Source organism: Populus alba, chromosome 14 (genome assembly GCF_005239225.2).
Source record: "Populus alba chromosome 14, ASM523922v2, whole genome shotgun sequence".
Lineage (NCBI taxonomy): Eukaryota > Viridiplantae > Streptophyta > Magnoliopsida > Malpighiales > Salicaceae > Populus > Populus alba.
The window spans coordinates 19,063,383-19,086,527 of record NC_133297.1 but is presented as its reverse complement, the minus strand read 5'-3'; the positions used below and the strand labels follow the sequence as shown (position 1 = coordinate 19,086,527).

Here is a 23,145-nt window from a genome sequence, read left to right as displayed (position 1 = left end):
GCTACTTTGTTAATGTTTTATACTCCATGATGTGAATTGATGAATAATGTAGGTAGAATAACTATTTTTTTAATATCTCTTTAAAACTTCTTAAATTTCATGGAGATGTCTGATGAAGAATATAGTTGATTGCTGGTCCTTATTGGATTTTGTATGTGATGGAGTTATGAGACGTTAATAATTCATTAGAGATGTTAAATTGGTAGCTAAAATCCATGAAATTCAATGGGACTGTTACAAAAGGTGAGATATCTAAGACAGTAACAGAACAAACAATAACAGTTGAGGTCTAAGATAGTAATAGATCAAACAATAATAGTTGAGGTCTAAAGATAATAACAAATCAAATAGTAATAGTTCAGGTCTAAGATAGTAACAGATCAAATAGTAGTAGTTGAGGTCTAAGACAATAACAGTTGAGGTCTAAGACAATAACATATCAAACACTAATAGTTGAGATTTAAGACAGTAACAGTTAAGGTCTAAAACAGTAACAGATCAGACAGTAATAGTTCAGGTCTAAAACAGTAACAGTTGAGGTTTAAGACAGTAACAAATCAAACAATAACGGTTGAGGTCTAAGACAATAACATATCAAACAGTAATGGTTAAGGTTTAAGACAGTAACATATCAAATAGCAACGGTTGAGGTCTACGATAGTAACAAATCAAGCAGTAACATATCAGGTTTAAGACAATAATAGATCAAACAATAACGATTGACGTCTAAGACAGTAACATATCAAATAGTAATGGTTCAGGTCTAAGACAGTAACAATTAGACTTTCACGTGAATATTGTGTGTGTGTCCTTGTGATTCAAGTGGAGCAACTAGGATTGGATCTTCTGTTGGGGGAGGTCACGAGACAGGCAGAGCAGGTGCATGATTTTCCCTCCTCTTCGCACTTATGTAATTAAAAGTTCTTCTGGTGAATGCAATTACAATAAATGCCATGTTCAATATAAATAAAAGTCTAGCGTATTTACAATAAATGCCATGTTCAATGTAAATAAAAGGCTAATAGCATCCGTGATAGGATTGCCATGAGATGAATTACAGGATTAGCTTTGGCTAATGGCATCCATGATAAAATTACTGGGAGATGAATTACAACATTAGCTTCGGCTAATGATGCCCGTGTTAGGATGTTTGAGAATGATTGATAAGACTCGATTTGTAAAGGGTATCCATGTTTGAATTACCTATGGGAAATTGATAAATTTAATTGCCAAAAAATGTCCAGGTTGGACTATACAAAGTCACTTGGTTCATGCAAGTAAATAAGAGTATTCAAATTAAGGATATGCAAATGAGTTTTAATTGGGTTTAAATGATTTACAAGCAAATTATAAGTTGATTGTTAGAATTCCTATGGATTCGATAGAAAATTTATACTCCATTCATATACATTACATGATCATATATATTTCTTTTATCAACATAATGGTATGCTTACTGGATTGTTTGTGTAACAGGTCCATCAAATGTCAGGGAGATCATTAGTTTAGGACTCTACTTTGTTAAGCTTATGTAAATATTTAACTTGAGCATAATGGAATTAACGCGATTATGCAGTATGCTTTTGTGTAAACCTTGATGTATATATAAAGTCTTAGCTCAATAGGTAGTACATTAGTTATCCTATAATTAACCCTTTTGAAATGTTTTAAGAATACTTATTATGTTTTAAATTCTCTCTTTACATATTAGTATTCAATTTTCTTTTAAATTTTATAATATGATTTGTGAGCTATGTTCATATTGAACTTATTTGGAGGATATATATATATATCGTGGATTGTATGAGGTATTGAATATTGATGATTGAAATAAGGTTTGGACTTATAGGACCTTGTGATGATGGGTTGATTGAGTAAATTGATAGTAGTATATAAATTGGTATGTCCTAAATACAAATGAAACTCTGCTGAATTTTTGGTAGATTTATTTACAAAAAGAAACTTACCCTCAAATTAAAAGCATATGTTGGGATCTTTTAGCGTTGATCAAATCGTATAGTCAAGTCCATAAATCATCAAGGAAAGTTATTTTGACCAATAGTACTCATTTGTGAGCCTAGCGGTAAAAATTATGCTAACAAAATCATTGTCTAACTACCAATGGAATATCTCATCGATAAAATGTAAAATTTTGGTAGTGAAATATATATATATATATATAGTCTTTATGTGCAAGGTAAGGAATTAGCATCACTCTTTTTCTTTCTTCTTTTTTCTAATCTTGCCTATGATACGCAAGGGGAAAAGGAAGGAATAACTGTAACTAACCACTTAAAACATAATAACTTTTTAAAGGGTTTTTATATAATATATAATTAAAAAAACACTTGTAAATCCACCTATCCCAGTAGTAAACACAAAAATTATATAAATGATTACAACCCAAAACACTTGGATTTGTTTTCCAAAATATGAACAGCTCCTTGTTGCCACCCAAAGCAATCCCATCGGTCTAATATCCTTTTGCCAGTGTGTCCCAACTTGTAATTAGCTCTTTTCCTCTTCTTTTTCCTGGAAATTAGGAGAATTCAAAGGAAAATGTAACAAGAAATGCACCACATACTTCTATAAATTCAGAAGAAAGCAGAATAGTATTGTCAAACAACCACCACCTTTTATTCTAAGTGAAATATGGCAGACCTGAGTTTCAATAATTTTTCTTTCTTTTTTGTGTTATTTGCAAGCCTTCTTGTTGCAGCAAGCTGTCGTGGTCACTCTCGTAATGCTTTATTTATTTTTGGCTAGACCAGTCATGGCCCAACTGCCTTCGGGGCCAATCTCGACCCAATTCCTTATAGGTCGAGTCTCAACCTATGCTTCTGTTAGGGCAGGTCTTGAACCATTTCTTTATGGTTCCAGTCTCTCTCCCAAGCCTTTTTTGAGGTTTGCCCGAACCCAGTTTCTCATGGGTCTCGCTTTTGGGCTAGACCAGTCATGGCCCAATTGCCTTCGGGGCCAATCTCGACCCAATTCCTTATAGGTCGAGTCTCAACCTATGCTTCTATTATGACAGGTCTTGACCCATTTCTTTATGGTTCCAATCTCTCCCAAGCCTTTTTTGTGGTTTGCCCAAACCCAATTTCTCATGGGTCTGGTCGCGGCCTAGTTTTCTTTGGGTCAATCTTAACCCAATTCCTTTTGGGCCTTATCACAACCCAAATTTTCTTTGGGTCAGTCTGACCCAACTTTTTTAGGGCTTAGTTGTGGCCCAGATTCTTAATGGGGTCAGTCTGGTCCAGTCGTGACCTACTTGCCTTTGGGGGCTAGCCTTGACCCAATTCTTGAGGGACCTAGTTGCAACCCAAACTCCTATTGGGACTGATCTTGACCCATTTCTCATGGGTCAAGATTCAGCCTAGTTCTTATATGGGCCTCTATCGGTCCAGATTCCTTTGTATATAATATAATATTCTATATATTTTTATATATATAGAATATTATATTATGTAATATTATTTTAACAAAAAAAAAAGAAAAAATCAAAAAATTGCAAATAGCAAATTTTTTTTAAAAAAAAGTCCTTTCCAAAAATTGATGATTTTGTTGCTTATTTTATACCCTTTTTTTTATTAACATTGCTTTGTATCCTTATACCATAAAAATACAATTTTGGTGTTAAAACATCCGTCTTCTTTTCAAAATGTTACAAAACAAAATTATAAAACAAAAATAATCTTGTTTACATGCATATGATCAAGTTCCTCAAAACTTATAAATTTTTTTAGCATATTTGTATATAAAAAAAAGTCTTAACATGCTTTTTTGGCTTTAATAACCAGTTTATTAAAGTCACAAAGACCTAATTTATTTTTATATATATCTTATTTAGGTAAAATGACTAGTCATTCAACCTTATTTTTTAAAAAATAATAATTAAATGACGCTCAAATTCCAGCCACCATAGTGGTAGTTGAGAATTTAGGGTAAAGTATTTTTTGACCTAAAAACTCATATTTCAACCCATTTTAACCTAAAAATACCTTGTAAAGAACCTTAAAACATCTAGAAATCAATTTATCAACCTAGGAAAGCCAAAAAAGGTCCGAAAAACACAATAAAACCGGGTAAAAAAAATTCCTTCGACTTCGATCTGTTTTTTTAGGAAATATTGAGGTTCTAAACAACAAAAATCAAACTTCTCTCATCAAATGAAAGCCATGGACACCAAGATCAATCATTTTTGCTGTTGGGATCGGTGCAAACAACAACTTTCTCTCTCTCCTTTCTTGAGGACGAACAAGAGCTAAGTGTGGGAGTATTTGATGCAACCATATTATTTGATAGTTTTACTCACATTCAACTAGTATTTTGCCTATGTTTTATATATAAAATGCCTTAATTTTCTTTGTTTTATGTTTTGAATGCACTTTTGCATGTATGATTCAAAAAGAAGTAAATTAAAGATAATTGGTAGATTTGCCTCCGATCGATGTTTTGTGCAGAACTTGAGCTCTAGAGGTCGAAACAAAGTGATTCTAGTGGCATTAGAAAGCTAATATCCATACCTTTCTGTAAATATATGGCAAGAAAAATAAAAAGAGAAATTACATGGATATCATAGCCTTCAAAGACAAATCTTGCATTCTGCCAATGTTGATGTTTGGCTATTCCAACTTGATGTTTGAGTATTTGATGCAAATTCAATTTGGTTGGATTCCTGACTTAAAGATCTATCATCATACCAAATTGCAGTAGAAATCGAACTCATATGAGCTTTCTAAGATTCCATATGAATTCTGACAGTAGACATGCTTTGTGAAGAAACAAGTCCAAATTACTTCCCAAGGCATCCAAACTGACATCCAAGTCTTAATTTTGGCAGTTTGACTCTTATAAGTCCAAAATCAAAGTTTGAGGATTTTATGCAAGACTATTTCTCCTTGTTTAGGAAAATAGTTATTGAACTACTTAAATATAAATTATTTACTTAGGTAAGGACTATTTTGTAGAAAAAAGATATTAGGGTTTCTATCAAATAAAAAGAAAGAGTGAAAGGAAGAGGGGGCGACCAACCAAGAGAGAAAAAATGCACCTTCCTCTAAAAAACCCGAAATCATGCATTCTTCTTCCTTTTTTATTAGTTGTTCAATAGACATGTAAAGATAAACTCTTTTTATTGGTTACAAGGACACAGAAACCTTCGGAATTCAAGAACTGTGAGATTTATTTTACCTTTTCTTTTTAGTTTATATGATGAATGAATATGTTTGTTGTCCTATGCTTATTTCCTATGATTATTTATTTTAATTGCTACAGCGGACTCTAAGTTATTTTTGTGAATAATCTATTGCTAGTTTTGTTATTAAAACCAGAGTTGTGGTATATAAAGCTGTAAAGCAATTGAGTTTAATAATTGTGGCGGATCTATGTTATTAATCTTAGGGAGAACATTCGATCAAACCAAACATGAACTGCAGATAATTATGTTGTTTAGATTAATCAACTTATCTAGTTTATAAGGCTGCCATCGAATTTTAATTACTAGTGCGGACACCATGATTGTTTGATGGTTAGGGTTAGTTATACGACAAATCTGTTAACTAACCAATGTAAAGAAAAGATAAGGATTCAGAATATAAATTGATGTGCAGACACCGTGATTTCTATAGGTGGATGTGTACTTGAAACCAAGGTTTGTTCTCTTGATAATTTTCTGATTTATTTAATTTAGCTTGATTGTTTAATTCTTCTTTAGTCTAGATAGTCTCAAAATGCACCCCAATTGCATATCGTATAACATAAAAATCTGAACTAAAACTTCCTCGTGGGATTGATCCCTTGCTAGGGTAACTAATTTGTGCGACCATGACATCGCAACAAATTTTGCTCCGTTTATTTGTTCTATATTCTTTATTTAATAAAATAAAAAAAAATTGAATGAATATAAAAGATGAAAGATTTGAAAGAAGGATAAAAAATATCTTTGTAATTAAAACATCTTTATCTTATTAACATGCTCCCTTTTTTTTAGCATTTTATTACAATAATATCTTTTTACAACACCTCACCATTACCATAAAAGGAAGTTTATATTTAAAAAAATACTAAAGTTTTGATAATTTGAATGCAAATGCATTAAAAAATATATATATAAGAAGATACAAAAATTGTGTGTTTATTCAGGGAACATTTTGGCTAATTTATCAAATCCAATCTAGCTCAGCAAGGCAATCTAGAGACCTTTATACCCGGTTCCTTGCTTGACCCGAGTTTCAAATTAAATCAGGTTGAAGCTGACATGATATGACTCGGTTCACATGGTAGGTCCAAACACAATTTGACTTAAAAAAATTCAAGACAACTTCATTTAATTGTTTTGAAAAAAACATTTAGAAGATGTTTTGAATCAACCAACGTTAACATAAATTTACTCGTCAAACTCACGATTCGGGTCATAGATCCAGTTAGGTTTAATAACTTTTTTTTAATCTATTTTTTAATTAATTATGAAATATAAAAATAAATATGCACATGAAAACAACCAAAAAAAATTTAAGCAAAAAAAAAAAAGAAATACAATTCATGAAGGGTTGTACAAAAAGAGTGCCTGCTATATTATAAAACAAATGTCATAATATCATTAAAAAACAAACAAAGAATTTAATAGTATTTGATAAAATAATATCCCAAATATATATTGAATTAATTAATTTTAATAAATTTTAAATGACATCGAAGACTCATTGTGCAGACCCATTACCTGACCAAGTTTCAAATTAAAACAGGTTGAAGTTGATTTGATGTGACCCGTTTGATCTAGTTGACTTGGATTGACTTAAAACAAATCAAGAGAATGTTGTTTTTAATTTTTTTTCTTAAATATACAGACAACAATATTTTGGATCGACACTGGTCAACCCACCAAACCTATCACCTTGGTCATGAGCTCAATTAGATATAATAACTTTATTTTGTGAAATTTATTACTTATTTAATTACCATGACACCATTAAACATTTTACCTACTGATTAATGCCGTTGGTGTAAGACATAAAATTTGTCGGAAAAATTTTCACCGACAACATCACTGATGAAATACGTCGTCGGAATATTGATTGTCAGTAATTCCCATTTCTATCGCTACTTTTGTCAGGAAAAAAACACCGGCATTATACAGATGGACAAAGTGCGCCATAATCATAAAAGGAAGTTTAAATTTTTTAAAAAACTAAAGTTTTGAATTTTTCATGCTAGAACTTTACCGACAGTTTTTCTGTCTATATTTCCACTGATACATCACTGACAGCCAGTCCGTCAATGATTGTGGCATGTGTAGTGAATATTTTGGGAACTCTCTGTATAATACCGACGGATAAAGTCCATTAGTATTGTCAATGGTAAATCACCGACGAAATAATGTTGTCAGTGATTGTGGCATGGGCAGTAAATTTTTTTCAACTCTCTATCTATTACCAACATACCTGTTCCGTCTGTAAGGCCGCCAATAGTTATTTAAAAATATTTTAAAAAAATTATTTTCAATAAATAATTTTAAAAAAAATATTATATTGATTAATAGTAAACAAAACTAATTAACCAAATAAAATTGTATTAAACATTAAAAATATAAATTTAATGTTAAATAATATTCATCCAAATATTCATTACAAATTTAATGTATTTGAAAAACAAAATTAAACTAGAATAACGATAGAGCTGGAGGAAGAGGCTGGTTGTTCTGGGATCGTACGGCCAAAAAGGGGTTGCACATGTATCATCACCCATCCTTGATCTAATGTCCATTACCATTTGACGGAGTTGTTCATATTGTTGTTTCAATGCCATGAACTCCTTAGATTGGATGCTCGATACTGATGGAGAGCTCCAAATGGTTGAGACACTATGGGCCGCCCACAAGTTTTTGGTCGTAGTGTTGGAGTGCCCGTAGACCCGATTTTTATTGGGTCCACCAAATGATCCTACCTCCATCCACAAATCCAGATCGAAATCCAAATGGGTCGAAGGATCGTCCCCATATCTCTCCCTTAATCGGCTATTATAAGTGTCCTAAAAATTACAGCAAAAATCATTATATTCAGTTCAAGAAAATAATAACTTACTAAATAAAATGATTGAACGAACATACCATGAAGTGTTGAGCATAGTTGTCCACGAATTGTTGCACTCCATTTTGGCGGTTTTCACTCTACACGCGTGTCTTGACAAACAACTCCATTGGGCTCGGCTCACGTCCAAAAGACATAGCCTGTAAGAAACAAATGTTGCAAGTTAAATATATTTATAAGTAACAACAAATTAATTAACAATATATTTCATTTCAATTAATCTTACCATTCGCTTCGCATGTGCATTGAACGGAACGGAGCCGCCTGTGTGTGTGGTCACCTTACCATGAATTTGTTGGTTCCGGTTGTTGGCACCGAACTGTGACTGTCATACGAACCACTCAGACATCACATGCCTAATATATTGCGTCCATTTATCCCTCGAGATGAATGGCGGTTTGAACTCCTTCCAAACTGCCACCTCTTTCTAGCCTTCTAGACCGTTATATCTTGCATATCTTTTTGCTTTTTTATGCGTGTCATACCAAAAATCATGCAACCTACTTCCATAGTAACAAATTAGAATTTAGAACATAAAATATGAAACAAAAAATTATATTATTTTTTATGTTACCTAGTTGTCGCATGATTCTCCCATACCCTCCTCACAACATTGTTGTTCGTGCTATCTCACTCATATTTGTGTTGTGTATAAATAATTCATTTAAAATAAAAATAGTACAAGATATAAAATTTAAAAAATAATTTATTAAAAATAATCTAGAAATTAGAAGTTAACACCTATCTGAAATTGTCAAAACCATACATCGATATTAGGTCTCCACTTAGGATGTATGGAAACTTGACTCCATTGAAATAATGGAATCTCCATCGACGATTTAAACGCCGATGTTATTGTTCGGGCAGCCTCAATGTTTGTGAACCTGAAATTAAATAAAATTAATAAAATATTAATTAGTTGCTCATAAATTATGTTACAAGTATAAAAAAAAAAAAAACCTAAACAAACTGACATTGAAAGGTCATCCTTCCAATGTGTCTGTTACTTACGGGTGAATTGACCCCGCTGTGAAGGCACACCACCTCTGCCTTGTGAAACCGTGCTAGAAGAGGCAGCATCACAAGTTGGTGAAGGTACCTCTTCTTGATTAGCATCTAAAGATAAGTCATCCTTGCTGCTAGAAGAACTAGCTGCAACTGTCTACTGACGACATGGTATTGATTTTATTCTACACATCTACACAAATTTATACGAATAATTACATAATTAAATTTGATTATTTAAAAAATAATTTGGCAGCATCTCCCCTATACTAGAGACTACCCATAATTTTCAAATTTGGCAGCACCTCCTCTATATTGGAGACTACCCATAATTTTCAAACCTGTAAATATTTACAATAACCACAAACCAATTGACTCCATTGGAAAATCTTATATACAACCTACCATCTATAGAAATTTAACATCTATAGAAATACATAAATGACAATTAAAATTAATGGAAATAATAAAAAACATAACAAGCAATAATAGAATAAAATGCTTCTCGCCCATTCTATAATTTTATCATAACTGGCCTCACTCAACTCGTTATATGACTTGATGATGAACACTTGTGCTACGATCGATAATTTACTGTAATTCGTGCTCCCATCCTATAATGGTTTGTCAGAATCTTTCAATAGATCAAAAAACCTTACTGCATCTGCATTAGGGTCTTCTACGATTGGACATTGACTGACATTATCTTGATTCATTCTCACTGCATCCATAACCATATTTCTATAAGGATTATTGTTGTCATTTACAACTTCATGCACGTTGCTATCACTAGAAGTTGACCCAACTACCCTTTCTACCATGCTCTCAATAGGAACAAATAGTTCTCCATGTGCATACCAATACAGTAATCTCCATGAACCCTTTGGTTAGAAGATACAACGTTACACCATCTAGATGTAGCAACTTTTTATTTTTACACTTCCTGCATGAACAACTAATACCATCATCAGTAAAATTTCTAGGAATAGATGTTGCGAAATTAATAAAATCCTGAACCCCATTATAATAATTCATCCACCGCAATCCTTGGGGTGAGTCTCGATATATCCATGAACGATCATCCATGACTTCAATCGAACCTCTATAAAATTATGATGACAACATGTATTAATTAACTATGTTACGTAACTAAATTTACAAAAATATTGGTTTGCCGAACATTATCCAACAAACTAAAAAAACATTTATGTTAAATATTCATTATCAATTATCAATTATCAACGTCCATACAAATTTATACATATACAAATTTACGCAAATCACAACTTCGCAATAGAATTGATAAAAATTAAAATGGACTCGTTAAACAAGCTATTATTTATTTCATCACAACACCTAATTTTGTAATTCAAACAAAGGTTCAACAATTTACAAACAAATACAATTTGACAAAATCTAAAATAAACTATTACAACTACAAAATTATACATTCATACTACAAGTTTCTTTGACAAATAACAATAAAACAAGTACATACGTTAACAAAATACATATAAAAAAACAATAAAAATAATAAAATTGACATTTAAATGTTAAAATTAAAAAGGATAGATTTACTTATAAAAAATGATAAAATCCAAAATAAATTAGAGAACGAATGTTGTGACCACGTACAAAAGTATAAGAAAGATGAGTGCTTGTGTTGAGAAGAGGGGGATATTTTTAGGGGGTGGGTGGTTGTTTGCAGTTTGGGAGGGGAGAGTTGGGATAGGGAAGAAGAATGAGAAATATAGGAGGAGAAAGTCGGCAGACTGTGGATATATTGGCTTTTACCGATGGAATCACCGACGGACACTTCATGTCAGTATACCTGTCGATAATTTTGACGTTGAATGGGCCATATCACTATACAAAGATCCCGGTTTGAATCCCTCGGTCATTCCATCAATAAAATTGTCTGAAAAAATTTCACATCATCAAACTTTTTTTTTTTTTTCAAAATTCTATTTATTCCATTGGCAATTCGGTCAATATATACCACCTAAGCCTCGGTGGTGCTTCCTTATACTGTTGCTTTCCTACTCCTTTCCTTCTTGCAGACCGTAAAAATCACAAGTAAGTTTGCATCTCTTGTATTTTAATTACCTCCTTCCATTTCTAAAAAATTTACCTTAATTTTGTTGTCTTCATTTCAGTCTATGAAAACAAAAAAAATGTTGGTGTTCTATTTTGTCGTTTAAAAATTGATGTTTGATCATCTGCTTTAAATTTTGCTGCTTTTTGTAAGACTAGAAACCTGGACATGGTTCTTAGCAATCATCTGTACTTTTCAAGACTGGTCTCACCATGGTTTATGATGTTGGAATCTCTACAAGTAGCCAGTTGATCCCAAAGATTTGTCATTCTTTAATTGATACTACTTTGTAAAATTTAATTGCGTGAATAACCTTTGCAGATGATCTCAAACCTCATTTGTTGTCTCATACTTCGCCAATTGCGTACCTATGGAATGCTCAATAAAATTATTAATCCAAGTAATAATCTTTGCATTGTATGCTTCCCATGCATCTATCAAAGCAACATCCCCTACCTCAGTATTCTTAGATACCACATAGGTTCCACTGACATATCCCCACATCTTTTTGCCCTTAAAGAAATTTCACATTACATAACTTCAATACGAATAGTTCTTCCCATCCAACCTCACACTCACAGATTGAACCAAATCATCTCTTTTAGTAGCTATAATCAACAATTACAGAGATCAAGAATGCAAAAGCAACGAAAAAAATATATCAAATTACAGACACTGAACAAATATTGCAAAAGCTAAACAAATATCTTCTCGATGCTATATGATTACTCAAAAACAAAAAATTGAAAAAATAGAATGCAAATGCCAAGTTATAGAAACTGAAAAGAAGATGAAATACCAAATTGCAAAAACTTAAGGGAAGATGAATATCAGATTTGTAGAAACAAAGCGAATATTACTAAAAAAATTAACCAAAAGCAATCAAACCGACAAGATTGTGCAACCAAGTCTCTTCAAAATCCATCTAGTTCTAATTATTATTTCTATCTCTTTTCAGTTTTATTGCATATTAATTTAGTCTTTTATAAAAACTGAACTAATTAATTATTCTATTCATTAAATTTTTTATTGCCTCTGTTAATCCTATATATTCGAATATAATAGATAACTATGTTTTCAACCATTTTTAAAGTGTACCAATGATGTGACCCGCACTTTGCCGCTGGTCAAATATTTTTACTTTTGATAAAAAATATTTATGTATATTTTTTAAACGCATTTTGATAGTTCAAAAAATATAACAAATTTAAAAATATATTTTTATGACAACTATAGTTATGAAACCCGACATAGGGGTTGATTTGGCGAAGGGATTGGGTCCTTTGTTATAAGGATTTGGGTCAAACCAGGAAATTGAAAAAAAAATTATTTCAGGTTTTCATTGTAACAACCCGGCTTTTCAAGCCCAAAATAACAGTAATTTTTTTTTTTTGTACTTGACACACATCATGTCGGAAATCGACGAACCCGTTCCCTCACATCATCAAGATACAATCCATACATCAACAACAATCAACATTTCATTTAAAAGTGATTCTTACATAAACATGTAATATTATGTTTGCATAATTAAAAGTTCATAATCAAAATATACATGCATAGACATGAGTTTGTATTCTATCCTACCAGTAGCCATCAAGAATTTAAACAAAAAAAGATCTAATAATAGTTATACATTCAATACATTGATTCATACAAAATACATCATGATTTAGAATGCAACTACATGATTCCTTGCAAAAGTAGGCTCCCGTGTATTGGGTTTCCTAGGCACCTTGTTGGTGTGATGTCCCTACTGCAGTACAAAACATTTACATGAATGCAATTACTTAATAATAATAATGATAAGAAATGGTGTGGCAGTTTAATGAAGCATTAGCATTGTCTCATGTTTGAAGCATGACACTTGTAGTTCCTTCATGTTTCTGGTATAAACAACTTGTAGTACATATAGATGCACCAATTCTTGTAACCAGTCGTAATTTTAATTTCAGCCCATCCCCTTAAGGCATCATTGCCGAAGTTAACCGTTCACTCACCCTGGCCATCCATTTCGAATGCCATCAGCCAAAACTAATTAACCGTTTATCTCGGTCATCCCTTCGGATGCCATTAGCCAAAGCTAATCATTCATTCGGATGCCATTAGCCGAAGCTAATCATTCATTTGTGCCGGTCATCCATTTGGATGCTATTAGCTAAAGCAAGTAAATCGTATGTCTCGGTCATCCATTCAGATGCCATTAGCTGAAGCTATTCATTCGTTTTTTCCGGTCACCCATTCAGATACTATTAGCCAAATCTAATCAATTGTTTGTCCCGGTCATCCCTTCGGATGCCATTAGCTGAAGCTAATCATTCATTTGTTCTGGTCATCCATTCGGATACTATTAGCAAAAGCTAATCAATCGTTTGTCCCGGTCATCCCTTCGGATGGCATTAGCCGAAGCTAATCATTCATTTGTCCTGGTCGTCCATTCGGATGCCATTAGCCGAAGCTAATCATTCATTTGTCCCGGTCGTCCATTCGGATGCCATTAGCTAAAGCAAGTCAATCGTTTGTCCCGGTCATCCATTCGGATGCCATTAGCTGAAGCTAATCATTCGTTTGTTCCGGTCATCCATTTAGATACTATTAGCCTAAGCTAATCAATCATTTGTCCTGGTCATCCCTTCGGATGCCATTAGCCGAAGCTAATCATTCATTTGTTCCGGTCATCCATTCGAATACTATTAGCCAAAGCTAATCAATCATTTGTCCCAGTCATCCCTTCGGATGCCATTAGCCAAAGCTAATCATTCATTTGTTGCGGTCGTCCATTCGGACACTATTAGCCGAAGCAAATCAATTGTTTGTCTCGGTCATCCATTTGGATGCCATTAGTCGAAGCTAATCAATCATTTATCAACATTTAAGCATTTGGCAATCTAATATATGAATTAACACAGTATGGTAACATTCATGATAAGGTATTTCATTATTTAACGTTATTAAAAAGGAAGGTGGAAGTCACCTACCTGTAGTAGAAGCTCCACTCGTGCTCCTTTGTTGCTGCTGTTGCACCATACCGGTGGTCCCTCCTGTAGTAACAAGCTCATCTCATAAATTTTTTTCATTCAAGGATATGTTTTATAATAATCATATCAACAACTAATATATATTTCTTTATACATTATGTTTTTTTTCTCATTACATCCATTAATGTTCTCATCCTTTATCCAACCATAGTTATCATTCATTTCTTTATTTTTGAACTGTTATTGTCTAGACATTGGACTGTTACTATCCAACTGTTACAGTTTAGACAATGAACTGTTATTGTCCGACCTCTCCTCATATTTTTAACGATATCTAGAGTTATAAACTCCATTTTAGGCGAGATTTGTCTCATTGGAAAGCTAAGACACAAGGCTACAAGTTCTTTGAATAAAGGAGAACCCAGTTCTGCCCCTAAGACAGTCAAAATTGCTCATCAAGAAACGTTGGACTGTTACTGTCTTGATATCAAACTGTTACTGTCCGACCTCTACTCAGATTTTTAACAATATCTAAAGTTATAGAACTCCAATTGAGGTGAGATTGGTCTCTTTGGAAATATAAGACATAAGGCTACAAGTTCTATGATATAAGAGACCCCATTTATACCTCTAAAATAGTCAAAATTGCTCATCAAGAAACATTGGACTCTTACTGTCCAAATGTTACTGTCTTGATATCCAACTGTTACTGTTCGACCTCTCCTTGGATTTTTAACTATATCTGGAGTTATAGAACTCTAATTCAAGCAATATTAGTCTTGTTGGAAAGCTAAAACATGATGGGAATTAATCTTGGATGGGTTCTTGAAATTTTAGTGTTTCTCTCTTGATTTTTGTAAGAATGGAATTCAAAACTCCCTCTTTTTTTTTCCTTATAAGAGTATTTATGCTTTATGATTTTTTTTATTTTCATTTAGGCCCCCATGTATCTCTTTTCTTTTTTCTTCTTATAATTAAGTTATACCTCTTTTCATTTCTTATAATTTCACCCCGCAACTTTTTATCATTTGACCATAAACTCCTAACCTTCTGTTACTTGAATATTGACCTCTCTTGGTCTTGCGTATTCATTTTATCCCCACAAATATTTGTCTTTTCAACAATTTAGTACTATATTCACTTTTCATTTCATTAATTTCACTATTTTTATCTTGATTTAAGTTTCTTTAATTTAATTTAACCCATTTTACTATTGGTTAAATTTTTCATATTTTAATAACCCAGAAAAACTATAATCGGGGGTTTACATTCATATTTTATATGAAAAAATCTAGAAAAATTATAATCCATGTGGATATAGGCTATACATGTTGTAAACAATTAAATTTAAAAGATTACCTCAAAATATTTTTTATCCCACATTGAAAAGATACTATCTTATTCTTCTAACTTGATGGATTTAAACCAAAAATTGTTTTTATCCCACTTCAAAAAATATAATTTTTTCTTGTGAAGATAGAATATATATACTAAAGGGCTTCAAATCCCACATTGAAAAAATAAAACATTCTTCTAATATTTATACAGTGAACTTTGAAATGAATTAGTAATTAATTAAAAAATATGAAACAAGAGGGGTCTCTAGGTTGGAAGAAAAAAAATTCAAAAAAAAGAGGGACACTATTGGGTTTTTACAGAGTCGCCCAAGTTAAGGGTTGACCCGGCAGGACCGGTTTCCTCCGGCCCAATTGCAGGCCCAAATTTCAAATGAAACAGACTTGGCCAATGCTACTAGGTCTTGGTGATAGCAATACCTAGCAGCAGTGGGTCCTGATGGCAACTAGGCCCACCTCTGCTTGGTCTATGTGGAAGTAGGGCCTAACTTTAGTGGGTCCTACTTCAACTAGGTACCCATACCCACCATCATTGGGTCTGGCAGCAGAGTTAGGCCCAATAAACTTGGGTCCAGCACCATTGTTGGGTCCTGCTAACAGTATACACAACAGTGGAGGGTTTTGTTGTCAAAAACATTGATAAGTGCAAAATATACATGTGTTTTTATTCCTTTTACACTATAACTTTTAAGGGATTTTGAACTTATTCGAGTTGATTGGAAGTTATTTATATGAGTTTGGCATGCAGAAGAGACTTCGTGAATTAATCGCTAAAAGATAAGAAATTCAACATTTTACTTTTTGGGATCTAGCTTCTCGTGACAGGTTTTTTGCCAAGTTAGAGTTCCAGAATGAGAATGTGGGTTTAATCTAAGTTGAAGTACACATCTCAAGCTTTTTAGGAAGGTATATGGGCAAAAATATGATCTCATTAGGACCTCAAATCAGACCTGCAAACTCGGGTCAGAATATCTTCAAATAGGCAAAAATATGATCTCATTAGGATTCTCTATTTTCACACTAGATATTCAAACAGGAATATCTTCACATTCAGATATCAAAATCAGGATATTCAAAAGTCCAAATTCATCTGCACATCCAGGAATAGTATTTTAATGAAGGACTCCAATTCATATAATATTATTTTGAAGGCCAAACTCCGAACGCAATCTAGAGGACGAGATGGGTTTCCTAATATGATTAGGAAACCAACAATGTTGAGCATCCTAATATGGCTAAGAGTCTGACATAGAAACAGTGGGTCTTAGGACCCAAGAAAGATACAGATTAAGCCTTTAACATACATGAATGAATGAATACAGTTGGGATAGTCGAATATTGCAAGAAACCAAGTCAGAAACAAAGTCTAAGTTGCAGCAGAGTTGGAATTACCACATAATTGTGATAGCAGCATAATCAATTCTCAACACAAATTATGAGAAGATTTATCCAGCCTTAAAGACAAGATAAAGAAGGAACAAATTTAACATCATGAAGAATCCTAATTAGCCTAATAATCTTGAAGATTTCGGCAGAAAAAAAGATGTATAAAGAGAGTAGAACATACCTGAAAAAAGGTCAGAAATCATTCATTTCTTCTCTGCTTTTATTAATTTTCCAGCAACCATGAACTAAACTCCTGAATTCGGTTCAAGAGGGATACATTCCATCTCCATTAGCACGTTGTGAGAAGTAACGTTATCATTGTAATTCTTTTAAATTCAAGTAAAGAAAAAAATTTATTGTAAAAAAATTCTTTTATATAATACAAATATATAAAGTATATTATGTGAATAAAAAAATTATTTAGAGCTCCATCAACTTTAATATGACAATATTAGAATTATAATTTTTCTAAATGCTTTTATTTTGAAAAAAAAAAACAAGAGGAAAAAAAAAATCTTAATTTGAAGTAAAGAAAGAAATATTTTTTTTTTATTTTTAAAATCATTTTTGAAAGGAAAAAACAAACATGCTTTAATAAGAAAATTCAACCCAACCTCAAATAAGAAAAATATATATCACCACTCAATTTTTGTTCAATATAAAAAAATTCTCATCTGTTTATGTGCTCTTTACCATATGAAAAAAAAAAAAATTAAAGTCATGGGTCCTCCTGGGGGTAGGACCCAACTTTAATGGTTCCAGCAAGACCCAACGCAATTGGGTCCTAGTGTAAGCAGGACCCAACTTTAATGGTTCCAGCAAGACCCAACGCAATTGGGTCCTAGTGTAAGCAGGACCCAACACTATTAGGTCCTGCTGCAATGACCCAACAACCCTCTCGACCCCAGGTGTGTGGTTCTGCCAACCTGCTTGCCTAAGTCTATAGTTAGGCACACGTGTCTAGACCTAGCACCCAAGGCATGGCAGCCAGTGCCAGGTGTTTACAGCCTAGGGCACAACCTCACCCCCCTACAGCCTTTGGAACTCTCTGTGGCAGGGCATGACTGCCTAGCACTAAGTGTCTGCAGCCTATGCATGTAACCCAACCATGCCCCACTAAAATTTGCACTATCGTTTTCTCCCAAACCATTTCTTTAATGACAAATGCATCCCAATGAAAAGACAACCCCACCCTCCCTCTACAGTCTTTTTATATTTTATATCTATATCAACTGGCTCATTTGGTAGAAATTTGATCCTTATGAGTATCAGAAACCTCAATTTTGGTAGATTTCATTGGTGGAATTGTGAATATTTTTATAGTTCCTATCCATGCCTTCCTTGTTGCCATTGTTTCTTTCAGTTCATCTCCGTCGTAACAGTAGTTTATAAACTTTTATTAACTTGATATATTATGCTTTAAGACTCCGACAAAACAAAAAACTCCAGCACCACCATCTCCAAAGCTGAAAAAAGCAACAGTTGAATCATGTCATAAAAATTTGTTTCAAAATAGGAGGTGTGATATAAATAGATGAGAAACCTAATCCAAAATCCAACTGTTTTAACTGGCAGTGGAACTGTTCTAGCATTTTATGACTTTTATTTTTCCTATAGCAAAGGACTTTGTGTCTAGGAATATCGAGTGCATGCAATCTTCTTATCGTTGTAGTTGGTGGTGGAAGTGGAGTGAAGGTTTTAGTCTTCCCAAAAATTTTGGAAGTAATATGTCGATGCATTATATTTTGATTCTATACTTTTGTTTGCTTTGTGTTGTTATTAATAACCAATGTTGTACAGCTTCCTAAAGGCACGCATCAGTGGTCAAGCTTTCTTAAATCCATTGGTATTAAGCGAATTTCTGGTAGGGAAGAGTTAGGATGGGGAAGAAGAAGGAGAAATAGAGGAGGAGAGGGTCAGCAGAGTGAGCATACATTAACTTTTGCCGATGGATTCACCGATGGAATTATTCCATCTATGAGTCTATTAACATGACCAAAAGATTGATGTCTTCTCCCAAGTGTAGGAATGTCGAAGTAATAAATAACCCGGCAAGACCGGGGTCGACCATAAAGAGGTTAATTGTATAAATTATAAATAACAATACAACAACAACAACAATAACAACAACAATAGTAATAATAATATTAATAATAACAATAATACTCAGTACGTGGCATTGTTATACCTGAGAATGATCTAAAAGATCGGGTCACAGGTTTCCAGCCTATATACTGATTTTATGATAATAATAGTAATAATAATAATAGTAATATTAATAATATTAATAATAGTAATAGTAATAGTATTAGTAGTATTAATAGTAGTAGTAGTAGTAGTAATAATAATAATAATAATAAAAAGAAGAGGAGGAAGAAATTAATGAGAACTTTGAGATGGAAGATTAATGTAAGGATTAAGCAATGATAAAAACAAATGTCAAGGTTAGAGGATCCACTAATGGTATTTCAAACAAGTATAGTATAAACTCTTATTACTCAACTGGAAACCACACATGAAGGAGGTTCCAATCGGATGATTTGTCATTAATAGCTCATTATAAATTGTTAACATGATCATATTAATTATCTTATTTACGTGACACCAAACTTTTAAATATTGTCAGGAATTCATGATGCTAACTTATGTTAACAACAAATCAAGTTCCTTTCATAGCACAGGTGTAGGTAATACCATACGGTTGGGCTATGAGAGTGCCAAGCATTTGTTGTACCAAGTGTTATACAACACAAATCTAGATTAACCATTTAACAAGCAAGGTATTAAGAATTAGTAAGATAAAAAGATAAGACATGTTAATATTAAACATTAAGGTCCATGTTGAGTTTACACTATACTTATTCTTACACCATTAGTGTAACCTTTTCACCTTGACATAATAAACTTAGCTAAACATAATGAAGAAGAGAAACATAAATAAACAAAACAAGAACATAAATAAGATACAAGTTAACTAAGAAAAGGAAAGGAAATGAAAAGCATAAACAAGATATTAATGAAAGCAAAACTTAAGAATTACAAAAAATAAAAAGAGAGAGAGGAAGAGCAAGGTCTTGATCTGAACAACCAAGCCCCTAAATACATGGCAAATGCCTCCTTTTATAGACCAAAATTCAGAATTATTGATTTGATGACTAATTGTTGAGTGAGTGGCTAACTTTTGACTTTGTGAAAATCCTTATCTTCTTGTCTGAATAAAACAAAAATGCTAGCATCAAAACTGGGTCCACTTGAAAACATGAAAGTTGTAGGAAATTGACTCAGATTTCCAGGAAAAAAAAATGGAGGTGATTTGGACTTCTAGAACTCCAGATATGGGCCAAACACTTAACAGTATGCGGGCTGCAAGACAGATTCGGACTTCTCCGTTATTGCTATAATTTGGACTTGCAAACGGCCTTCTTAGATCTTGATGAAAACATGAAAGTTGTAGGCCTATGTCTTACCAAATCTGTGAAAAACTTTTAGGTCATTTGGACATCTAAAACTCGAGATATGATCCAATTACCAAACAGTGTTCCAATTTGGACTGCACCAACATCTCTTTTCTAAGCTTCACCCTCTCTTTATCTTCACAAATTTCAGTAGTTGAATTCATCAATCAATCCTTTGATTTATGTGATATGTCTGCATTTAAGATGAATATTTACCATATATTAAGGCATTTTATAATATTAGACTTGTTATTATAAAACATGCTTTAGTTAAGGAGTTAGTGATACTTTAAGTGCAAAATGATGCTATAAAACCTTGATAAATATGCACTTTTAAGTACTAATCATCTATCGTCTATTCTGATGACAAATAGGACACGTCACCATATGGAGCTGCCATTTTGAATCCCTCAATAATTCCATCAGCATTTTAAATGGTGAATTGGTCATGTTACATTATGGAGCTGCCGTTTTGAATCCCTCGGTGATTCTGTCGGAACAAATCACTCGCAAAAACCTTCACATTAGCGAACCTTTTTTTTTTTTAATTCTGAACATTCCGTCTGTAATTCCGTCGGTAACTACCAAGCAAATGTTCCATCGGTATATACCAACGACATTACAGACGGAAAAAATTCCTCCAGTAATGGCGACCTCAAATTATCGACAGAAGTATTCTGTCGGTAAATCCGTTGGTATTGAGCGAATTTTTGGTAGTGTGTCCTCAAACCCAAAATTTTAAACAGACGTATCAGATGCATAATTGCAGGGTAACCTAGATTTTATTTGAGGATGAGGAATTGACCATGGTCCGATCCAACCAGGCGGGGCTTGCTTTGAACCGAACAAAATAGCATCTCATGCTGCTTGTGCCATGAATCTCTTCAATCAAACTTCTGATAAAAATGCTTGGAACTGTGATTTCTCACAATCAGCCATTTTCTCTTAAACAACCCCATTAAGTTTTCTCAAAACACTTCCTTTTTGGTTTTACTAATCCCTCTTCATGTTACTGCATTTGCGCATAAACTGTAGGCTATAATGTTTTATACCATTCTCTTTCTCACTTAAAATGTTGAAGCCATCATCTTTTTACTAGTAAGTTAGGGAGATTCAGTGTGTGTGTGTGTGTGTGTGTGTGTAGGCTTGCAAAGAAATGTTCATACAATATTTGTTTTTTCTAGAACTACCTATCCTCCACGTGTTTGTGAAATTAGTCGGTCAAGTTTCTTACAACTGAGTAATGCTTGAGGTTAAGTAGGAAGATAGTGTGATTTGATCAATACAAACAGCAATAAAATATACATAGCCTTGTTGCAGGTGGTTAATAAAAAAATAAAAAAGGAAATGAAACCATAAAACACCCGTGTCTTTATTAACAAAAGTTATGGTGCGACGACAAACACTTGAAAGCTAGCTTGTTAATGTATATTTCCTCCAGCCTTAACAACTAACACTAAGAATTGTCACAACCATTGCATCTGCTTATAGATTCTTTGAAGACAAGTTCTCCTTCCAAGTTTCAAAGCTTCTCTATACAAATAAACATGCATAATTTTCCTTTATCTGAACCTACTAATACGTGGGCACAACGTAGATGACGTTGAAATCCTTTATGTTGTTCGTTAGGGGCCAAGGAAAAACATTAGAAAAAACAAAGGGTCCAATCCAACGAGAGCACAACTTTCCAGGTAAAAGTTTCAAACGTGAATTATAAAGAAGGCCTTTGTCTCCAACATTAAACTCTTTTCTTGTAATCATTCGGTCATGACGACTTTTGATCTTTTCTTTGTAAATTCTTGCATTCTCATAAGCATCATTTTGTATTTCTTCCAACGTAATTCCAATCTTTTTGGGAACCAAAAGGATAGGCGCCACCCATTCACTGTCCATTGTACAAAAATCCTACGCTAGAAAACTAAAACTACCTAAAAACCCTAGAAAACACTAGAATTTTGCCTCGATAGAATAAGGCTAGTGGTTTACCACTAGTCCTGTTTAGAACGTTGTTTCCCTTCAGGAAACAAAAAGCCAATACCTAATGCTACCAAAAAAATTGTTTTGAATAGTACCGTTGTCGTAAATGAATAGTACCGCAACAAGCAAAAATTCTATTTTTCTTTTTTTTTTTTTCATAAAAATAAATAACAATCACAGCAAATAAAATAATAGCACAAGAATCAACTAAAATTACTTCCCCGACAACGGCGCCAAAATTTGTTGCAATGTTGCGGTCGCAAAGGAATTACCCTAGCTTAAAACACAACACACAAGATAGTATAGAGCAAGCAAGGGGTCGATCCCACGAGGAAGGTTCAAGTCAGACTTTTATGCTAGATGATATGCAATTTGGGGGGGTTTGGACGTTATCTAGGCTAAAGCAAAAGAAAACAGAAAACTATCAAACCAAATTTAATAAAATCAGAAAATTATCAAGAGAACAAACCTTGGTTGCAAGCACACATCCACCTACAGAAATCAGAACTGATCATGGAAATGAAACATCAATTTATATTATGAATATTTATCTCTTCTTAACATTGGTTAGTTAACGGATCCACCGTATAACTAACCCTAACCATCAAACAACCACAGTGTCCGCACTAGTAATTTAATTCAATGACAGCCTTAAGAACTAGATAAGTTGATTAATCAAGAAAACATAACTGTCCACAGTCTATGTTTGATTTGATTGAATGTTCTCCCTAAGATTAATAACGTAGATCCACCACAATTATTAAACTGAGTAGCTTCACAAGTTCATATACCACAACTCTGGTTTTG

At 33.2% G+C, this 23,145-nt stretch overlaps 1 protein-coding gene across 1 annotated transcript in view; it reads left to right on the top strand.

Annotated features, from left to right (window-relative positions):
• Positions 1–21,310, top strand: part of LOC118039472 (glucan endo-1,3-beta-glucosidase 7) — an 84,589-nt gene extending 63,279 nt beyond the window's left edge. Inside the window, 2 exon segments of the mRNA XM_073404609.1 lie at positions 13,346–13,354; positions 21,108–21,310. Coding sequence (XP_073260710.1) covers positions 13,346–13,354; positions 21,108–21,310 — 212 coding nt within the window.
• The last annotated feature ends 1,835 nt before the right edge of the window (positions 21,311–23,145 follow it).